Raw genomic sequence first — 19,774 nt, 5'->3', positions numbered from 1 at the left:
TGCAGGTGCTGGAAGAGCTGCTATTGCAAACTGCAAATGAAGTTATATTGGAGGTTACTAGACTGATCTGTACTTAAGATCCTTCTTAAGAGAGCAATACCTTGTTTTCCTTCAAAGGAATATTTGCTCAGTCCATGTTGGAAAAATCCTCTTAATGTGAAGAGTTTTATGTATTATGCCTCCAACTTGCTGTTTTGTGTGTGTGTTTTTGAGAAGCCCCTATGGTCAAGAAAGTTTCACATAACTAGACATGGGGTTTGGCCTGACATGGAAATTAAACTCTTTTGCTGTCATTGTTTCTAGTTCTTCCCAATATGAGAACGTTGAGGTGGCCTGCAGGGGTACTTCAGGTCCTCTTTTCAGTCTACTGTGGCGATGTGGTAGAAGTTGGTGGTGTTGGGTTTTGTGTGTGGTGGGTTCTTTTTATTTATTTTTTAAGTGAGATTATGGGTTTTGTTGACTTGTTTTCAGAGATTCAGATGTGTTTCAGTAGTTCTGCTCTTTCTTCCTGGGGAAAACCAGTGTGTCAGGCAGCAGCTGCTCATCCTAGAGGTTTCCTGAGCAATGCACAGAGGGTACTGCACTCACCTCTCTGCAGTCCGTGAGGCATGGAAAGAAGCTGAAGTAACTTAATGCATAATTTGCATATCAAAAAATCAACTGTTTGGCCATTTGATTAAAAAATACAGTGTTGGTGGCCTGAGGAGTTCAGCCACCTCTGCCTTGGCAGAGGATGGCATGTCATTTATCTGTGGTGGCTGTGTAACGTGTTCTTCTTGCGGGGCTGATTTTGAAGATGCCTTAGAGGGAGGCTACAGCTGGCTGCGTACCAGGTTCGGGTCTTAGGATCACAGACACCACCGGGGTTCTCATTAGCAACATCTGTTCCCTTTCAGGAACACCTTGGTGAATGTAAAGCCTGGTATTGAGACCAGAGAGTTCAGGTCTTAGCTGCTCGAGGGGATGTGCATGGTGTTGTGCTGAGGCATCCATAGGCACGGTGTTTTTCCTTGCATCCTCAGTTTGCATTCAGCAGAGTTCCTCGCCAAGACCCTTTAATTGAAGAACTTTTCCCTTTCAAGGACGCAGCTTATCAGCCCTCGGGGCGCAATGCAAAGTCTGCTGGCTTTCTTCAGCAAGGTGTTAGGAGACTCCTCCGAGGACTGACTCCTGGGTTGGATGGTTCTTGTATTAAATTCTAATCTTTCACAGTTAACTCGAGGTAATAAATGGTCTTCACCCCTGTGCCTGGAGAACTTGCAAAGTAGGTTTGAGCAGTTTTCCCTTCAAACACGTGGTATTTTAGCCAGTATATCTTGCTGCATATTACAGTCTAGAGCGCAGAGACCTCTTTCCCCGTTCTCCCGATGACAGGTTCCCGGTCGTTGACTGAATCAAGTTGTGTGCCTTCACACCCGTTTCCTTCTCCAAAAAAAGGTTTGTTTGTTTTTTTGTTTGTTTTACTCTAACTTAATCTCTGAGAGTCCTGAACTAAGGTGCTGAGGGGCAGAGAGCATCACTGATACAAAAGGGAAGGCTGTAAAGTTGGTTGTCAGTAAAAAATAAGCGTAAGCTTACTCTAAGCTTTGTGAACTCTACGTAATAATTCAACATTTGCTTGGCTGGTGGTAGGATGGTGTGGCTTCTGGGCTGTCACGGTGTGATTCTGAAATCTTCAGGAAAGTGAAGAACCCTGCAAGTTCACTTTGCCAGTTAGATGCTGTTTCATTCCCTGTTGTAGAGAGGGGTAATGTGGGTGCTTGGAGGTGCATGCGCTGCTAACACACTGCTCGTGGCTTCTTCATCACGGGGATTTGCCTCCTTGGGACGTGGTGCACAGGGTTCGTTTGTAGATTCTGTGGAGAGATTTCTCCTGTGTAACAGAACAAAATAAGGTGATCTCATACTACGGTAACTGGGCAGAATGGTAAAATAATGGCATTGCATGTATTTAAATGGCAAGAAGGAAATAAACAACACCTCACGTATCAAAACCAATCTGTGTTACAAAATCAAAACCCCTTGGGGTTGAAATGATTTCTTGGATTATTTTTAATAATTTGATAGCCAGCCAGCTGTGTAAAGTGGGATTTGGAGACAGCCTCCTTCTTTTTTCCCCCTGAAGGGATACAATCCCAGTAGCACAGTAGGTGTCTTTGGAGTTGTTTATTTCCTGTAGGATCTGTTTCTTTTAACTGAAAGGATATATTTCAGTTGGTGGGCAATGGCAGGGCCACAGAACCTGAGAATGTAAGTCAAATGCACAACTTGTTTCCAGGCAATAGGCACGAGGACGGGACGCAGAGTGACTCGGAAGACCCCGTGGCACCCAAGGCGGAGAAGGAGCCGACGACGGGCAGCGAGCGGGCGGTGGAGCAAACCAAGCTGCAGCGCCAGATGAGGCGTGACCCCCACGAGATGCTGCACAACAAGCAGGCATTCGTCATCGAGTTCTTTGAGGACACGCCACGGAAGAAGCGGTCGCAGTCCTTCACGCACAGCGCTCACTCCTCCCAGAGTGACACTGATCCCGGGCTGAAGACCAAGGTCGAGAAGCGCAAGAACGCGCTGCCGGCCGAGAAGCAGGGCAATGCGGTGCCACCATCCCACGCCGGGACACAGGCAGGGAAACCCAGTAACAGCTCCTCGGGGACCCAAAGAGCTAGCTCCTTCAAGAGAGAGAAGACGGAGGATCGGATCAGCTCGTCGTCATCCTCCACTTCCAGAGCATCAGGCAAAACCTACGGGAGTGTTGGGAGGAAGTCTAAAATGGCTCAGGATTTTATGGCTGAGTACCTGAGGGAGACTGCTCAGTCGGGGAAAGCAGGGGCTGAGAAACCAGCACCTCAGCCCATGCCGGCAGCTCCGCGTGTGGTTATATCATCAGAGCCGGAGTCTGCCTCCACTCCACCTCCGGAGGTAAAGTCAGCCCAGGGCAGGAGGAACGACGAGGAAGATAGCGTGAGTGAGACGGGCACATACACCATCGAGACGGAGTCGCAGGATAAAGAGGTCGAGGAAGCACGAAAAATGATAGATCAGGTAAATGCTGCTTGCTTTTCTGGGCTTGGCCAGCGAGCTGGGGGCTGAAGGCTTTGGTCTTCTGCAGCTGGCGACAAAGGGTCTAACTAGCTTCATTAGCTGCTGCCATCTTAAATCGGGTGCACAGGGGGGTTGTGGTTGATGTGAGAAATCATCCTGGCTGAGCTGTGTTAAGGATAGGTGTCAGCAAACTGTGAGGCTGGTCTTAAGAATAGTAACAACAAAAAATAGCCCAAACAATAAAAACGACAAAAAACAAAATGTGAGAAAGTAAGGTAAGCCGTCAGCAAAAAACTTTCAAAAATGAGACTCAGATGCTCAGGTGCAAGTGGGCTCACCGTGAGTTTAGAGGGAAGGGCAGCAGCAGAACAAAGATCAGGCTGGTCCTGCTGAGCACCACGGCTGGGAGCAGCTCTGTTCTCCAGGACTGTGGCTGTTCACAAGCCTCTGCCTGGGCCGTGCCTCACCTCCTGCCCTCCTCCCCTGTTTGTAGAATAGGGGAGCTGCATCCCATTGCTGGCGCTGCGTCCTGTGGCAGGCCGAGGGAAACACAACCACGGGCTGGTGTCCTTCATCGTTCACAAGCCCTGGTGGTAGGTGGTGTGCAGTTTTGCTTGGCTAGAAGGCAGTGCTGGCTGGCAGGGCAAGCGGCAGCTGGTTGAGATAGTGAAGGGTGTGGTCTAGGGCAGAGGCAATCCTAGATGGATCTGTGCTTGTTTGGATTTTGCAAAGTGAATGATAGCCTTACAAAAAAAAAAATAAAAATGAGGGTGAGGCTTAAAAATACCCCACCCAGCCAGGCAACCCCAGGGCAAACCAAAGTTTGGCTGATCTTCAGGTTTAACTTTCATCTGCGGTCTATTAGGAAAACAAAACTGGCAAGTTGCTGTGAACATTTAGTGAACCGTGGGCAGGAGGATGGTGAGATTTAAAGGAGGCCTTAATTGAACCTGGCTTTAGAGCTTTATGTACAGTGCTCTGTGGGCCTCGATCTAGCTTCCCTCGTTTGTTTGGTTATTACGCTTCTTCCTTACATCTTGTTTGAAATGCGATCGGAAGCTTTCAGGGCAGGGTGTTTCAGCCACAGCAAGGCCCTAGTCCTAATATTAGATGCTTTATTGCTCTGGTGGGGAAATATGAGCAAAAATACCACAAAAGAAAAATAGTTTCTGGGGAGTAGTCTTGGCAGGCATGTGCCCAGGTCAGGCAGGCTGCTCAAATTCTGCTCCTGGCTGTGCTGTAGACTTGGTGCAGCATAGACCTGCCACTTGGGAAATAACCCACCAGAACTCTGCATTTCTGTCCAGGAAGGAAGATTATTTGAATTTTGGATTTGCTGAGGTTCTGGGGTATTTGCTTTTTGTTCCTCTGCCACTATACACACACTATTTTTTAAGGGAAGTGAGAGGGGAGAACTTCAGGCTGTCACGGTCCAAACTTAGGTACCCTCCATGGTCTCCTTTTCTCCTGAGCTATGTGCAGTCAGGCAAGGGAAACAAGCCTTTCTGATGCGTGGATCCTGCTTACTCCCCTAGGAAAGCTTGCTCATCTCCAGAGAGAAGCTGGCCAGCTAGCTTAAACACTTGTCTCAGAGATTCATCCATTCCCAGGTCCTTCCATAGCTGTGCAAGGCTGCTTTGCTCAGCCCAGTCACTGCTGCAGTCTATGAAAGACCCTGGAGATGGAGCTTTCCCAGTTTTTTTTTTTTTTTTTTTTTTTTTTCCTGCTTCATGAATTAGCTGGTGAATAGATTTCCTGACACTCATCCTAAATTTCTCAGAGCTGAAAAGGGGCTCAGTCAGTGCAAGTTACTACTGTTAAAGGCAATGCATTGAAATAATGCGGATGACAGAAAAGGTGGGTGTGAGTGGGATTCTGTGAATGAGTGTATTTTAAACGAGTAGAGAAGAAATGATTTAGTTAATTTGTATGGAATGATTGGCAAGTGTTTCTGGCCCTTTGGGATCGTAGTTTGTGTGTGAATAATGCTTTGTAGATTTGCATTTGGGGCTAATATTTTTTTTTCTTTTTCCCCTTTTAATCTTTCCCACCCAATCGTCTTTTCAGGTTTTTGGTGTTCTCGAGTCACCTGAATTTTCCAGAATCTCCTCAGTCTTTCGACCAGTAATAAAAGGTGAAAAAGAGGACTCTGGTTCTCATCAGCATTTAATCAGTGAAAACGGCACTAGTCAGAAGTCACCCTTGCTCCAGGCGTTTGCCTCAAAAGCTGTGAGTGGGTCTCAGGCTGACATGCAGGTACGGGCAGTCCGGGTGGATTTGTTGAGAGGGTGGAGGTGTGGGTGGGTTTTCTGGAAGCATGGAAAAGTGATGCGTGGATTGCTTTCCATCTCGAGGAGACTGGGTGATATGGATATGAGTGGAGAGATTTTGTGCCTAAGATTTGTTTTTACAAACCTTTCTGACACCACCTTCCCCACCTTGTTATAGATGTCTGCAGCAGCTCAGGGCAGTCAGAAGTGGGTGTCTAGGTGGGCAAGCCTTGCTGACAGTTACTCTGACTCTGGATCTGTTTCTGGGCAGGCTGACGGAGGTACAGGTAAGTCTCAACCTGACATTTACCTTTTGAAGGTGCCTGAATCTAAATCAGGATGATATGAAAAGCAGGAATTATGGGCTTCTGTGTGTCTGGCTGTGGCTTATGTTCTGTTTTAGCTAATGTATTTGTGGGTGGGAAGGGCAGGGTGAATTGTTCCCAGTGGAGCAAAGGTTTGAGAGCACCTCTGGTTTGCATTTCAGAGTCATCCAAGTTCTTCAGTGTCATATTTGATATGACTAAAGGGCACCTGGGCAGTAAAAAGATTGTAAGGTCCTTGGGTGTTAACTAGCACTAAGTAACTTCTTAGACTGCCTAATGATGCCAGAAAAAAACCCTCTGCAAGTTGTCTTGGAGCATGGTTGCTGACTGGTGCTTTTTTTTGGGGGATGCTTCTCCTGTGCCTGGCTATGCTGAGAATTTTAGGCTGTTCTGGAGTTTGTTGACAGGTTTGAAATCTGGAGATTAGCATAGAAATCTAGGAATGGAGAAGGGAAAGGGAGTGGGAGGAGATCAGGTTCCCATCACAGCTAGGAAGACAGCTTACAAACCCCCAGGTCCTGCTGATATGCGAGAAGACACATAACAGGGCTTTGTTGGCTTTTAGAAATGCTTTTGCCCTTTTTTGTTCAGAAATATTTGTCGTTACCTTCATGCCATCAACAGCTAGAGACAGACTGAGTAAAGCTTAAAAGAAACCTTTGTTTTGGAGGTTACTGCCACTGTTTTCACACCATGTGAGAAAACGACTCCCAGAGCATTTGAAATATTACCCTAGCCATCCAACCAGTTATCCTGGTATTTAAAGGTGGTATCAGATAAGAAGCCCTGACCAGCAGGGGATAAATAAGAGCGCTCTTTCTGTGAAGTGTGATCATGCTGAAGAGCACCCACGCTGGGGCAGTGAGAGCTCTAATTCAGTTTCTTCATTATTAGCATCTTTCTTCTGAGGCTTTGCTGTAGGATACAATCAAATGGGAACTCTGTAAGAAACATCATCTGCATTGTGTAGAATGGTACCGAAAACGCTGCATCGCTGCAGTGGTTTTGCTTGATGGCTTTTCACATCGTTCCTGAGGTCTGATTTTTATGGTAGATTGATGCCAGCAAATTCATAGTATGGCCTCTAAACATATGTGATTGTGCTGAGAGGTAGATTATCAGAGAATGTCCAAGTAGGATTTCAGATTCAGAGGAAAGGTGTTGAGCCTTCTGATCCAGCAAAGGAATTAAGTTTACTTTGGGTTTCTGTATTGGTAAACCTAAAGGGACTGAGCAGGAGTCTGGCCCAAATATGATGTTCATGTTAAACACAAGCTTTAGTTCTGCACGCAGTTTTTTCAGTGCTTTTGTGGACTTGCGCTTCGCATGATTAAGCTCTTAGTTGTTTGAGGAAAAAAAGGCAGTGTAGTTGTACAACATTTGACTTGTATCCACTTAACTCCCTTCAGAAAGCGGTGTAGCCACAAAACCTGGGGAACCAGAAAACGCTGTGCCCTTGAGAACGAGGCGCCTTCTTCCCCAGCTCCCACCGAGCGATAAATCGGACAGCCCCACGCCCACGGTCCTGGTCTGCCAGGAGGCCTACTCCGAGGTTACAAAGAGAACCGTCGTGAAGGACCACTGCGTGGAAGCCTATGGTGATCCCAGCAGCCGCCTCTTCATCCAGGAAGACTTGGATCCAGACAGCCTCAGCGATGCCAGCAGATCCGACGATGGCTTCAGCTCGGAAAAAAGCAGGAAGTACAAAGAGAACAACAAAATGCTAGATCAGACGGGAGAAGACACAAAGTCAGAGAGCCGGCAGCAAGGAGCCCCACGTGTTACAAATATGAGAGCTGTAAGTGAGGCAGTTTCTACTTCATTCTACATTGGAGATGACAGCAATGATGTGGGGATTGCCTCCAAGCTCTGTCTGAGCATGGCCCACGCTCGAGCAGACAAAGATGGCAAGGATCAGGAGTTTTCCTTCAAGGCTGCTGGCACACCTGTTCCTGGAAAGCCGCCGGTCAAAGACGTCAGTGCTTACATTAATGCAGCAGGAAAAATGGTTATTTCCCTTCATCAGAGTCCTCAAGATCAGGAAAATGCGGCAGGGAAGGAAACATCATCTTTTGTTAGGCAGGAAAGCTTTACCAAAGATAAATCAAGCGGCGGCGTTCCTCAAAACAAACTTCCGCATATTTCAAGTCACCCTCTGCTTAAAGATTTAGAGGCCGTTCGGTCAACCCGCATGGACTTTGGTCAGGACACTCATCTTCTCCTTAAGGATACTGAAACTGCCTTGGCAGCGCTGGAAGCCAAATTTCTTGGTCAAAGCCAACAGCTGGAGGCCTCGGAAACTGCTGGTCAGCTGGAGGACTCCTTGTCTGGCGACTCCGACGTGGACACAGCCAGCACGGTCAGCTTGGTGAGCGGCAAAAACGTCCCCACGAGCGCCCCGAAACGCAAAGCGGTGGCGAGCTTGCAGAAGGAGAAATCCTCCTCCACGCCGTCCATCCAGGACCAGTGCGGGCAGCCGAGCGCGCGGGACCGGCTGACGGAGAAGAGGAAGGCCCACGTGCCGGAGGCGCCGAGGTGCGTGGAGGCCACCAAGCGCTTCCAGATGAAGCGGAGCGCCGGGACGCGGGGGTCGCTCGACTTCACGGATGATGAGAGAAGCTCGAGCCTGCCCTACTTGCCCGTCCCAGACACGGTCGTGTCTGACCACGAGCACTCAGTAACGCGGCCGGTTCCCAGAAGGAAGCCTTTCCCTCAGGCTGCCAAGGAGGAGCACAGCAAAGCGACGCCGAACGTGCAGAAGATCCAGCAAGTTCTCACCCGCTCCAACAGTCTGTCCACCCCGCGGCCCACCAGGGCCTCCAAGCTCCGTCGCGCCCGGCTGGGCGACGCTTCGGACAACGAGTGCGTCGATGCCGAGAAGACGGCCTCCAACCACGAAGCCACCGCGCCGGGCTCCAAGCAGTCCACGGAGACCAAAAAGCTCTCCCGGCTCGACATCCTCGCCATGCCGAGGAAGCGGGCGGGTTCCTTCACGGTGCCCAGTGACTCTGAAACCGCGCAGTCGAGGTCGGCGTTTTCGGGCCGGAGCGTGGAGTCCTATCGGAAGATGGGCGTTGCGGAGGTCAGAGCTGCAGCGAGGAAAACGGCGGCCGCTGCCTCCGCCAAGCAGCCTTTCAGCAGGACCCGCTCAAGCAGTGTCAAGTATTCTTCCACGTCCAGTAAGTGCTCGGGCTTTTGTTTTTCCTGTATTGCCTTCTTTCTGATTTACAGGCCGGACACGGTTGCCAGCAGTTGGTACTTCAACTAATTCAAGTCCTGCATTGGTGAGTACAACGCTCTGCATTCATGATGGCGATGGAGGGGCGAGGGTGATGCTTCCTGTGCAGCAGGGCTTGGGGGCAGCAGAGCATCTCAAATACCCAGGGAGATGTCATTGTGGTGTTGCCTGTGAGGATACCACAAATGGCTTTTTTTAATTTTTTTTTAGCTCCTCGACTTTCTTTTTTTTTTTTGAGCAGCCAGTTGCCATCTAGCAGGAGAATGTTAGCCTTTTTGTTTGTTTGCTTGTTTCTGTTAAAAAGGTAGAATTTCATGCCTTTCCAGTTCTGTTCTGCTTTTCTCTGATGTCTAAAACTCAGAGTTTTCTCCAAGAATGGCTCTAATGGTACTGATGGCAGCTAATGTCCACGGTGGCAGGTTTGAAGGCACGTGAAACAGGAAAACAAATCAAGTCCCTGTGTTTTAAAGGCTGTTCTCTTGTTCTTGCTGTAAATGCAAGCATGGATCTAGACACTACATTTTGATTGCCCCAAGAGGTTCCCTCTGCTGTGTTTTTTGATTTACTCTTGCCATGGGTAAGGAAGGCGCACGGTTATGCTGCCTGTGGGGAGGAGGTTCGGGAGCTGTCTTGCTCTCTAGCTGTAAACTTAGCAGCCTGTTACAAACAGACCCTCACAATATCAACACTTGTCATGGTTAAAACAGCCTTTAATTAAGAGGTGGGGACAGTGCAGATGACAGCTCTGGTATGGTAATTGGCAACCAGACTGTCCCAGATAGTGCTTACGCCTTCACTCTAAGACCTGGTCTATGCCCAGGCTCCTTGACCTACCATGAATGTGACCAAGCAGGGCTGTTTGCGTTGTTTTTTAGGAAGGATGGGAGGCTAAAGGGACAGGAAGAACTGCTTTGGTTGAGTTTCTCAGGCCTGTTGAAAGGGTTACTGTTTTGAGCAGATCCGTGTTTTTGTAAGGGCTCATAAAGAGTTTTGGATGTGTCCTTTTCGTGTCCTTTCATACAGTTGAAATAATTATCCTTCTTGCACTATTCCTTTATATTGCATGCTAAAAATGTTATTTGCTGCTTGTTTTGATTTTGGATTGTTTTAGCACATCCAGCTTCCCTTTATTTCAATGTCTTTTTTCTTGCACTATTGTATATGCATGTAAATCAGAACGTAAATTAGCTACAAAGTGTGTAGAGTGGCTCTCTTGCCTTTTTCGAGATGATTCTGTTATTGACTTTGTGTTAATCAATAACAACTTCGGATCAGTACAATGTGGTCCAGGTTTTACAAACAGGAGGTACTCTTCACACCCCCCCTGCCTTTGGACCACAAACTTCAAATCATTTGGAGAAAAATGATAAGAGCTGGCCAGTTCTTGTTCTCAAATGAATTGGTTTTTGATTTGTAGAGCTTTGTAGTAGCACACTAACACCTCTCCTTGGGCATAGTTGCAGCACATGATGCTAATCCTTTCTTTGAATTATCTGCTCTTAAAATACTAACCTCCTAATTCCTTGATAGGATTGTGGACCTTGCACAAGCTCTAAGTAGACTAGTTGTACTTCCTCATGCTTTGTAGTGCTGTAGTGGTTGTGTGATGCATGTTCCTATACTAACGTTACAGACATTGTGAACAAGCACCCAGCACCTCATTCCTGGGACAAAACCAAAACATTGATAAACTGAACAGTTGCACTGTGCCATCGAGGTGTTTTTGAGCACGATACAGTAACCATTGAGAACACTGGGTGTCAGGCCCTGGGAGTAAGGAGGCAGATGTGGCTGATTTATTCAAGGATTTCTTGAAGCATTTAGCTAACCACGGTGGTTTCCAACCATCCCAGTGGGAGAAAGTTAATCTTGCTAACGGAGGAACAGAATGAATATCTGGCCTCGGGACAAGAAATGCCAGTGGCTTGTCAGGCATCTGAGGTAACTTCATGTGAAAAGCGCAGATAACGTCAGGATAATCCAAGGTACCAGTTCTGAAAGAGAAGGGCTGGTATCCCCCTGCCCTTCTGTGTACGTGACTTGTTTACTCAGTGTAATTTGAACGATACTGAGGGACTAGATTCTGATTGCCCTTGGTGTGCAGGGATGGAAAGTCAGGCCCTTAGTTTTGAAGTCCCTGTTCAGTGACGGGGTGATCTCTTGATTTGAAACCCGTGCTTCAAAACAAAACAACAAAAAAAAAAAACCTCTCTGCTGGAGGAATATAAGCTGATTTATTTTTTCCATATATACATATATTTCTAATCCTGAGCCATGACCTGTGAATAGCTGAGACAACAATGTATAGGAACATTTTTTTTTCCTCTATGTGGTAACTGCCTAGTTTCTATCTCCATCTTATATGCCAAATTCATTATTTTTGTTTGCATGATCACAATGCTGGCTTAATTTGCTTTCAGTGGTTCAGCATTATTACAACCTTGGTAGCAGAATGAAGCTTTTAGGCGCTGTCATTTTCAATAACGTGGCCAGCTTTGTGTTTGGTGGGTCTTCATCCTCCAGGCAGGGATGGAAGGAATGAAGCACTGTGCAGAGAGTGCCATGAAACAGCGCACTCTGGGAGCCCAGTTTTCAAATCCGGGGGTTGATACTGGCACATCTCAGTGCTTCCCATGCAACGAGGACCTGGGTGGTTGCAGAAGCGGCTGGGACAAGCGGGCAGCCTCTGTTTGACTTCAGGGGCTGAATCTGGTCCTGACAGCCTGCTGGTGTGAGTGCTTTCTTGTAGAGTGTCAGTGACAGGGAGCTGTGAGGCAGGAAGTGGGGTGTGGACTCTTACAAATAAAAGCAAGTACCATCATCTCTGCTTCACTCAAAAAAAACCCCTTCCTTTTGCTTGTACTTGAAACTAATTGGTAAGGTGTCTGCAGGCTTGAAAATTGGGCTCTCTTCAGAGAAGGATTTCTGTGGGACTGTGAGGAGTCTGAAGCGTGTGCTACTTATACACAGAGCTTCTGTGCATGGAAAGCTAACTCTGTGGTAATAATTTAATACTTTGGAGCTGTTAAGAGTCATTTTGGTTTTGCATTGGAATTTCCCACTCCAAATTTGTGTAGCGGATGTGAGCCACAGAAGTGCTCAGCTTTGAAATAAGCTCCAAGAATGTGCTGTTAAACTTGAAATCTGCACAGAAACTCTCCTTCCCTTGTGTTCCTGGGCTAGTGTTGTGTTACCTTTTTGCCCTGTTGTAGTCCCTCTTCACTTTCCTTTGGTCTGAAACCAATTCATTTTTTATAAGCATCAAGGCGGAGACCGCAGGGTTCAGATTACACTTCTACTTCGGAGGAGGAATATGGCTCAAATCACAGCTCCCCTAAACACAAACGCTCCCATACTTCAACAGCCACACAGACGCCGAGGATGCGTGGCTCTGGGCTGGGCAAGCAGAAACACAACGGCAGAGAAACGGATGATGACGAGGAGTTTGACGACCACCCTGACCCCTACAACTTCATGGCGCAAACAGCAGAGATAGCAGAAATAGCCAGGTGAGGAGGTGGGCAGCAGTGGGTGCCTTTCCTTGGTGTTCAAACCCAGGTGTGAAGGTGGAAAGAGAGGCACACTCCCCTGTTGTCTGTGTGTCCCCCACCTCCCTTCATGCCTGAGCATCACTGTGTTTTCCTGAAGCTTTACAGCCTGTGCCAGTGCTGGTTGTACCTTGTCTAGAAAACACCAAGGTGCAGGGAAGCTGACTTGTTTCTGGGCTTGTTTCGTATTTCAGCTGTGGACAGGTATCCTCTTTTAGCTTTAAATCTCTCAAAGCGTTTATCTATCTCTGCTTGTCACTGCATTCTGCTGGAAGATGCTCTCTGTGCACAGACCAGTTCATGTGAACTGTCCTAATTCTCCTACAGAGGAAATCAAATGGATCAGCAAACAGCCAGCTGTAAACTGCCTGAAGCCGGTGAGGTAGCAGTAAGCAGTCGCTGCAGGGCAGAAACCTCTTTGGCTGGCATAATCGAATCCAGACAAGAAAACCTGTCTGTGCCCTGTATATAAATGAGTTGTTGCTGAGCTTGATGTCTGTGGATACGGAAGCTATTGTGTACTGGTGGTCCTGTGGTTGCCTGGAGCACTTTGGCAGTGAAGCAAATAGTTTCTTTTTTTAAACAGTGGCGTTTGAGGTTTGACATCTCTAATATGCGACTGCGTTATGCCAACTTTCCAGAAATACTGGTCTTCCATTGTGCTGGCCATACTTGAAATAATTTCGATGTAGGAAGCTGTCTTGGTGTGCTCCGGGTCAGCGTTTCCACGTCAGACCTATCGCTTGCTGCACGGATCTCAAAAAGCTCCCTTTCCTGAACGCTGCTGGCAGCCCGTAGAAAACGTGCCAGCCCTCAAACCAAGCTGCTTTACCTGTGCTGTAAGAAGTGTGTTGGGGGGGAAACGTTGATTTCCCTCGTAGCAGCGTCCCTACCCCGGGAGGGCACTCGGGCACGCAGGAGCTATAAATAAGTGATTGCATCAGCCTTGTCTGGCTCGGCACGCTGCAGAACTCGGTCACATAGTCTGCTTCTAATTGCTGCTCTGATTTCCGTTGCTGCTCCCAAATTAACTGGGAGGGGTTTAAAGTAGTCGGAGAGAGTTAAAAGGGAAAATGCCACTTGTTTACAGCAAGGGAATCACACGGTGTGGGCATTCGGTGACAGCTCTGTCCGAAACCAGCATGGGTGGGGGCACCTTCGGCAGGCAGATCCAACTACTTTTTATTAATTCAATTACACATTTTCTTTCTGAGGAAATGTTTTGATGAACTGACAGCTTTATTATATTGCTTATGTTTTTTCCAAGTAAAGATGATGTCTTTCAGATGAAGTTAGCTAACCAGAAGACTTTTTTCTAAGCTCTTCCTTAAAATTATCACAACGGCTACTTTTGGTCAGACATTTCTTTCTAGTCTCTGCCGCTAACAATCCAGAGACTCACAAACTGGTTTCAAGATCTAGAGCAAGCAGAGCAAAGTTCTGCAGTCACTGAGTTGTAACTGGAGACCTGTAAGGGGGCTTCAACTTTCTTGTTTCTTCCGGTTTCTGAAAATCAGATCACTCTAAGGTATGCCATGCGTAACCCTGGTCACCCCTCATCCCTTTTGATGATGAGGGGTGACCAGGATGATGGAGGGATATTTTGATTTGTAAACCGTGAGGGAGAGGGAAAGAGCTTGAGGTTTTTATTCTTTATGTAATAAAGAATACAGTTTTGGGCTTTCTAGCAGAGCTCTAGCCGTGTTGTAGAACATCACACTGTGATAATTTCCATAAGACACAAGAGCTTACTATTTTTTTTTTTTCTTTTTTTTTTTTTTTTGCATGGTGGAGGAATGCTTTCATTGTTGCTTTTTAGTTTAACGGTTTACAGAGAAAAATAAAAGCCTGGAAATAAGCCATGAATATAATGTTGGCCAATGGATTTGTTAATCCCATTTTCCTTCTTTGTGCTTTTTAGGTGAAAGCAAAAGTCCCAAGAAGAAGCGACCATGTTCTTTTATTTCAAAGATAAAATAAAATAGAATGGTTGGGGAACAAGAACATTAAGCTTCTTTATGGATCATCTCCAACACTTTTTGATAGTGTGTACTAACTAGAATTTGTTTTTAAATTAATCTCTACTTTGAAGCTGAGTATAGGAGAGAAGTGGATTTAATTTGTTGCTCTTGCGTGTAGCCAGAGCATTCCTCATTGCCGTGCCAAGGCACCCCAAAGCTTTCCCTAGCCTCTGCAGAGATTGTAATTCATACAGACTTTCTGTGGTCCCCAGTAAGAAAAGTCTTTTTCAGATGCTTTTTTAATATATATATTTGTTATGAATATGAGGCTTGTTGTATCATGTGTCCTAACGGCTGTGCTTCATGCCCTGTGCTTCAGACTAAGCCAAACCTTGGTGAAGGATGTGGCCATCCTTGCTCGAGAGATCCATGATGTTGCTGGAGATGGGGACTCACAGAGTTCCTCAGGGACAGGACCAAGCACCTCCCTCAGCTCTGTGCCCAACACTCCTGCTTCTACCATATCAGCGAGAGAAGAGGTAAGATCCCAAACGGCAGAAAACCCGGCCTCTGAATGCTAGCAGGTGTGTGGGGCATGGCTGTAGTGGGAGATCAGGGCAGCATCCTTGGGTTCTGCAGCATTACAAACCCTTGCCATCCTAAAAAAAAAAAATAACAGGAGCAGATTGACTGCAGTCTGTTTAGGGCGCTCTTTATTTTTATTTTTTTTAATATTGAAACCAGGCAGGTTGCACTTTTGTTGGGGACATCGTTACAGCATCTCCAGGAAGCAGAAAGGCCCTAATGTCAAAATGTTAGATTCCTAAGGACCCAACAGCCTCTAGTGGGACACTTGTCCCTGAGGAGCTGAATGGGGTAGGTGTGCAATGCTCCTGGGCTGGGAAGCCTGAGCCTCCCTCCTCCTTCCAGCATTCTGAAATGCTTTGCAGGGGTTTCTTAAATCCCTTCCCTATACCTGTGTGTCAGCAGGCCAGGGCAGGGACTCTGCTCTGCAGCCAGTGGAGTGGGTGAGGATGGAGGACTTCATAAAATTTGGCTCACCAGTGCAGCAGCTCAGGGACTCAGCCCAAACTCAGCAGCAAGGTGCCCTGGAGGATCCAGCTGCTAAAGTAAAATTGCCTCCGCTGCTATTTAAATGCAAACTCCCTCCAGTCGACGACCAGCATGGGGTTAAAATATATCTTTCCTTGTATTTGCTGTTCACCTGGGCCTCTTGGTCCTTTGTTGTCTTTGTTAGGAGAATTGCATGTCTGTCCTAAACAGGATTCAAAGCTGAGGCCAAACCTGCTGCCCTGCTAGGAGAGGATTTGGAGGCCCCATGACCATGCTGTGTTCATTGCTGAAGGTGCAGAGCAGAAGCTTAGGGAGGTTACTGGAAGATGAGGTGTGTGGGGCTGTGCTTGTGTTAAATAAACCCTGGTCAGCTGCAGCCTGCTCAGGGAAGGGTTTTCTGCTAGGGGCCATTTGGCTTTGAGCCACAGTGTGCAAACATTTCACAATAACTTCAGGCTCCAAGATGGTGTTTTATTGCTTTGTTTCCATGCAAATGCCACACCTGCAGAACTGCCTTTTGTGCTGCTCTGTTGAGCAGTTAAGGTGGCGTATCTGCCTTACTTCTGACTTGCAAACGAGACGTTTGCTGTGGGTTGGTAATGACCAGCACCCACTTCCTTCCAGCAGGAAGCACACCTACTTTGCTGCAGTGCCACTGAAGGGTGCGGCCCTAAGTCAGCACCTACAGAAGGTTTTCCCTGCTGCTGGGTAGCACAGAGGAGCAGTGATGCCTACAAAACACAGAGACTGAGGCTGCTGTGAAAAAGCCTGGCCTTCAGAGCGCCTGGTAGTGATGCTGAATGGCTTGCCAGGACTTCTCAGACCCTGGCTAATCGAGGATTTCTCCCTGAAATGACTTTGCAGGGCTGTGTTGTGCTGTAGGTAATGCTCAGGAGCAGTAATTCAGGACTCCAAGCAGGCAGGAGGGAGCAAAATGACAAACATGTGCGCTGTTCTGGGGGTCCTGCTCCAGTCTGGTTGCAGTGAGAAGGGCCTTGCCTCATAGGCAGTGGTGCGGGAGGATCCTGTCCTTCATCTGCTTTTGGCACCTTTGGTGTGCTCAGCCAGCGTTGGCTGAAACCCCAGTAAAGGTTTTTAACTAGATTCCCTCCCAGTAGGGCTGGATAACAGCGACTGCAGCACGGCCAGCGGCTGGGAGGCTGTTCAGTTAGACCCAGAACGCTGCCATGCATCGGTGGAGCTGCCTCGTGATAGCCAGGAACAGGTTAAATCAGCAGGACTTCGTGCTGTTGAGGTGTTGGGCTGAAAATAGCTTGGGATCCTGAACTGCATCCTGGGGGTCGTGTTGTGGTTGGGAGTAACAGGACTGATGCGGGGTGTAGTAAATACTCATCACGTCTCTGGGACTGGTCTTGGAATCAGCGGGCATGGTCTGGGTGCTGCTGAACCTGGGCTAAAATAATTACTTTTAGCTTAACACAGGGAAGCTGCTTGGAAATCTCAAGATCAGCATGTGTGGTACTAAACACTGTGACGTTTGTGTTTATTAAACAACTTTATGGTGAATGTTCTAGGAAAGGACACAGAGATGAGACTTTTACTATAGCAAAAGTAATTTATTAGAAACATCTGCTCACAGTAACCATGTGAATGAGCAATGGTTGCTGTGCATGACCATCTCTCTCATACAGCTCTGGTTCCTGCAGTGCTGTGTGCCATCCTGCCAGCCCTTGGTTTGGTGCTGCTAAATATTTGCACCTACTCTAAGAAACTGGGGAAAAAAATGCAGGGAAAAAGTGCCAACACTGGATTCACTTCTGAGGGTTCAGCACCTTAGCAGAAGCTTTGCTTTGGACCTGTGTGTGCTGCAGCACTTCTCAGCCTCCAACAAATTGCATTTTAAATTGCTTTTGTTACAGAGCTTGGCTAAGTGCAAAAACTGGGTGTGTTCTCTTAAAAGTTAAGACGGAGCCTTAGATTTAAACCTTATCCTTCAAGTTCTGCCCTTCAGGTCCGAGAGTTGGCTTGGATATTAGCCTGGGAGGGTTTCAGTTCCCCGGTGCACGTTCAGGGTGTTTTTTGTTTGTAGTCCTCAACTGTGCAGTATGAGAGAACCCAGGTTCCTGGAGTACTGAGCTGAGCCCTGCTGCAAGCAAGGGTGAAACCTTCATGATTCCTGTTTACCGAAGTCCCAGGTTGTTTGGGATGCCTTGGGTTGTGTGTGTGTAGGTGTTGCAGGGGGAGTCAAGTGGGTCAGCCCAAATCACTGGACCCTTCTGCAAGGCTTAGTCCTGCACAAAATTATTTGTTTGGCTTTTTTTTTTTTCCCATTGTTAATGATATAGCAAAAAATATATATATCCCAGTTATATTTATGAAGTTGCTGTCTGTGATTCTGTGATTTTAATGTACTCAGTATGACTGTTGGTGTGATGAGAGGAGGTGCTTAGGATGTGACAGAACAGAAAGCATGAGAAGGAAGCAGGTTGTGTATGACCATCTCCTGCTGGTGGTGGAGCAGATGCAGCTCCTACAGCTGGTTGTGCCGAGATGTGCTGGACTACAGGAATATCTCGTTCCCTTCTGACACTGTTTCACTGCTGCAGCCAGCCTTAACTCACTGTTTCTGCACTTCACAAAAGGATGCTTAAAAAAACAAAGCTTATTAGCTAAACATTTTGGCTGTTGTGCACCCGTAGCATAATGTCTCATGCCTTCTGCCTGTGCATAACCCAACTGCTACTGCGTAGAGTTTGGGAAGCCTGGACCCTGGATCGCACACGGCTTCCTCACGAAGCTGAGTGCTGTTGCCAACCCCAGAGCCTCCTGTGCTCGGAGAGCTGTGGGATTTCACTCAGCACTTTTTGAAGTAACCGGGGAGCTGCCTGAGACCACCTCTGCAGAACTGATGGGTGACCAGCACCTCCGTGGGCTTCAGTGCATGCTGAAGGGGGTGGGCAGCGAGTGCTGGTCCTCAGGAATGCGCTTTGGGGAACATCACCCCAAAATAACGATGTGTGTGTTCTTTGATACTTGCTGTCACAGTCATTCAGTAGCATTGATCTCTTTGTTTCTGTTTTAACACAGATTGCTCGTAGATCTTTTCGGCTGGCATATCCATCTCAGGTGCACTTTCCATCCCATTATTTTTGTATTCCTGTCTTGTCACTGTTACCTTCCTCACCTTCTTTTAGAGGTTTTTTGTCTGTCAATCAAACAAACAGGAGTAGCTGTCTTGCTGTTTCTGTTCTTCCTGTTAATTGTCTGCATTATCGGTGGTTTTGGATTTCTTTTTCATCTCTTCCATGTATTATTAAATGTTTTCTGATTAATTTTAGTGTCACTTTAATGTTACATTGGTATATTAAAACATAAGATACAAGGAAACAGGGCCTTTTGAGTTTTAGCCCATAAAAGGCTAAGATGTACTGTTCAGTGACACATTTAAGTCTCGAGATTATAAAGTGGAACAGCCCCACTAAGTTTCATAGGATGACTCCAGTGGGCAGATACTTGGGGTCTGGTAATTTGTTTAGGAACCCATACCTGTCTGAACAAGACTTGAATGAATCAGTGTTCCTCTGGGGCTTGCCTGAAAATCTGCCATACCTGCACTGAGTGCCTGAGTGCCTCCTTCCCTACTCATTTTTAATGACTCATTACTCATTATTTCCAAGTTGGTGCAGCACATTCCAGAAGCAAGTCTGAACTACCAGAAAGTGCCTCCGGGATCAGTGGAACTGAAGGATTTCGACCAAAATATGAACGATAATAGAGAAGAGGATCCATCAAAAAAAACAAGGACAAGAAACCGTGAGGAGGCAGGCCACCCTTTTCTTTACTTTCTAACTTTACATGTGACATTACTTGGTTGCAGTATGCATGTCTGTATAGAAATAGCGTTAAAGAAGTGAAAAAAAAGAACAGAACATCACCCTTTTAGCCCACAGTAACTGGAAGTTTCCTCTCCTGTGTAAAGCTTCACTAGCATCCGAGGCTTGATTGCCGGGGAGGAGGCATTCACTGTCAGCCCACTTTGGCTATTTCACTTGCTCTTGTAAATAAAAACACAAATGTCTCAACTTTGAAATGTGCAGCATTGGTGGTTTAATGACAAGAAATCACGTCAGAAGACCAGCTGCCCATAACCAGTAATGGCACCGTACTTTTCTGCAGTGGGCATGCTGGTCCGAGCTGCCTGTGAAGCAGTCGTGGCATATGGCATATAGTCTGTATATGCCTGGCTGAATATCAAGATATATGACCATGAAAGTGGCCTGAAGTGTCTCATATAAATCACTTAGGATGTTTTGTTTTGTTTTGTGTGTGTGTGTGTGCACACATGCTTGGTTTT

General features: G+C 47.0%; 1 protein-coding gene across 4 annotated transcripts in view; it reads left to right on the top strand.

Annotated features, from left to right (window-relative positions):
• CEP170B (centrosomal protein 170B) overlaps positions 1 to 19,774 on the top strand; it is a 56,388-nt gene that overhangs the window by 29,630 nt on the left and 6,984 nt on the right. The window contains exons 10-18 of one of the 4 annotated variants that reach the window (XM_082762158.1): positions 1,375 to 1,437; positions 2,279 to 3,042; positions 5,110 to 5,298; positions 5,491 to 5,599; positions 7,048 to 8,817; positions 12,136 to 12,385; positions 14,765 to 14,924; positions 18,508 to 18,546; positions 19,098 to 19,241. In XM_082762158.1, the coding sequence (XP_082618284.1) occupies positions 1,375 to 1,437; positions 2,279 to 3,042; positions 5,110 to 5,298; positions 5,491 to 5,599; positions 7,048 to 8,817; positions 12,136 to 12,385; positions 14,765 to 14,924; positions 18,508 to 18,546; positions 19,098 to 19,241 (3,488 nt within the window). The remainder of the gene's footprint in view (positions 1 to 1,374; positions 1,438 to 2,278; positions 3,043 to 5,109; positions 5,299 to 5,490; positions 5,600 to 7,047; positions 8,818 to 12,135; positions 12,386 to 14,764; positions 14,925 to 18,507; positions 18,547 to 19,097; positions 19,242 to 19,774) is intronic. The other 3 variants (XM_082762160.1, XM_082762159.1, XM_082762161.1) reach the window with 3 other exon arrangements.

This window comes from Aythya marila (assembly GCF_965140915.1).
Source record: "Aythya marila genome assembly, chromosome: 5".
NCBI lineage: Eukaryota > Metazoa > Chordata > Aves > Anseriformes > Anatidae > Aythya > Aythya marila.
Note: the sequence above shows the minus strand (reverse complement) of the source record. Positions and strands in the feature narration are given on the sequence as shown.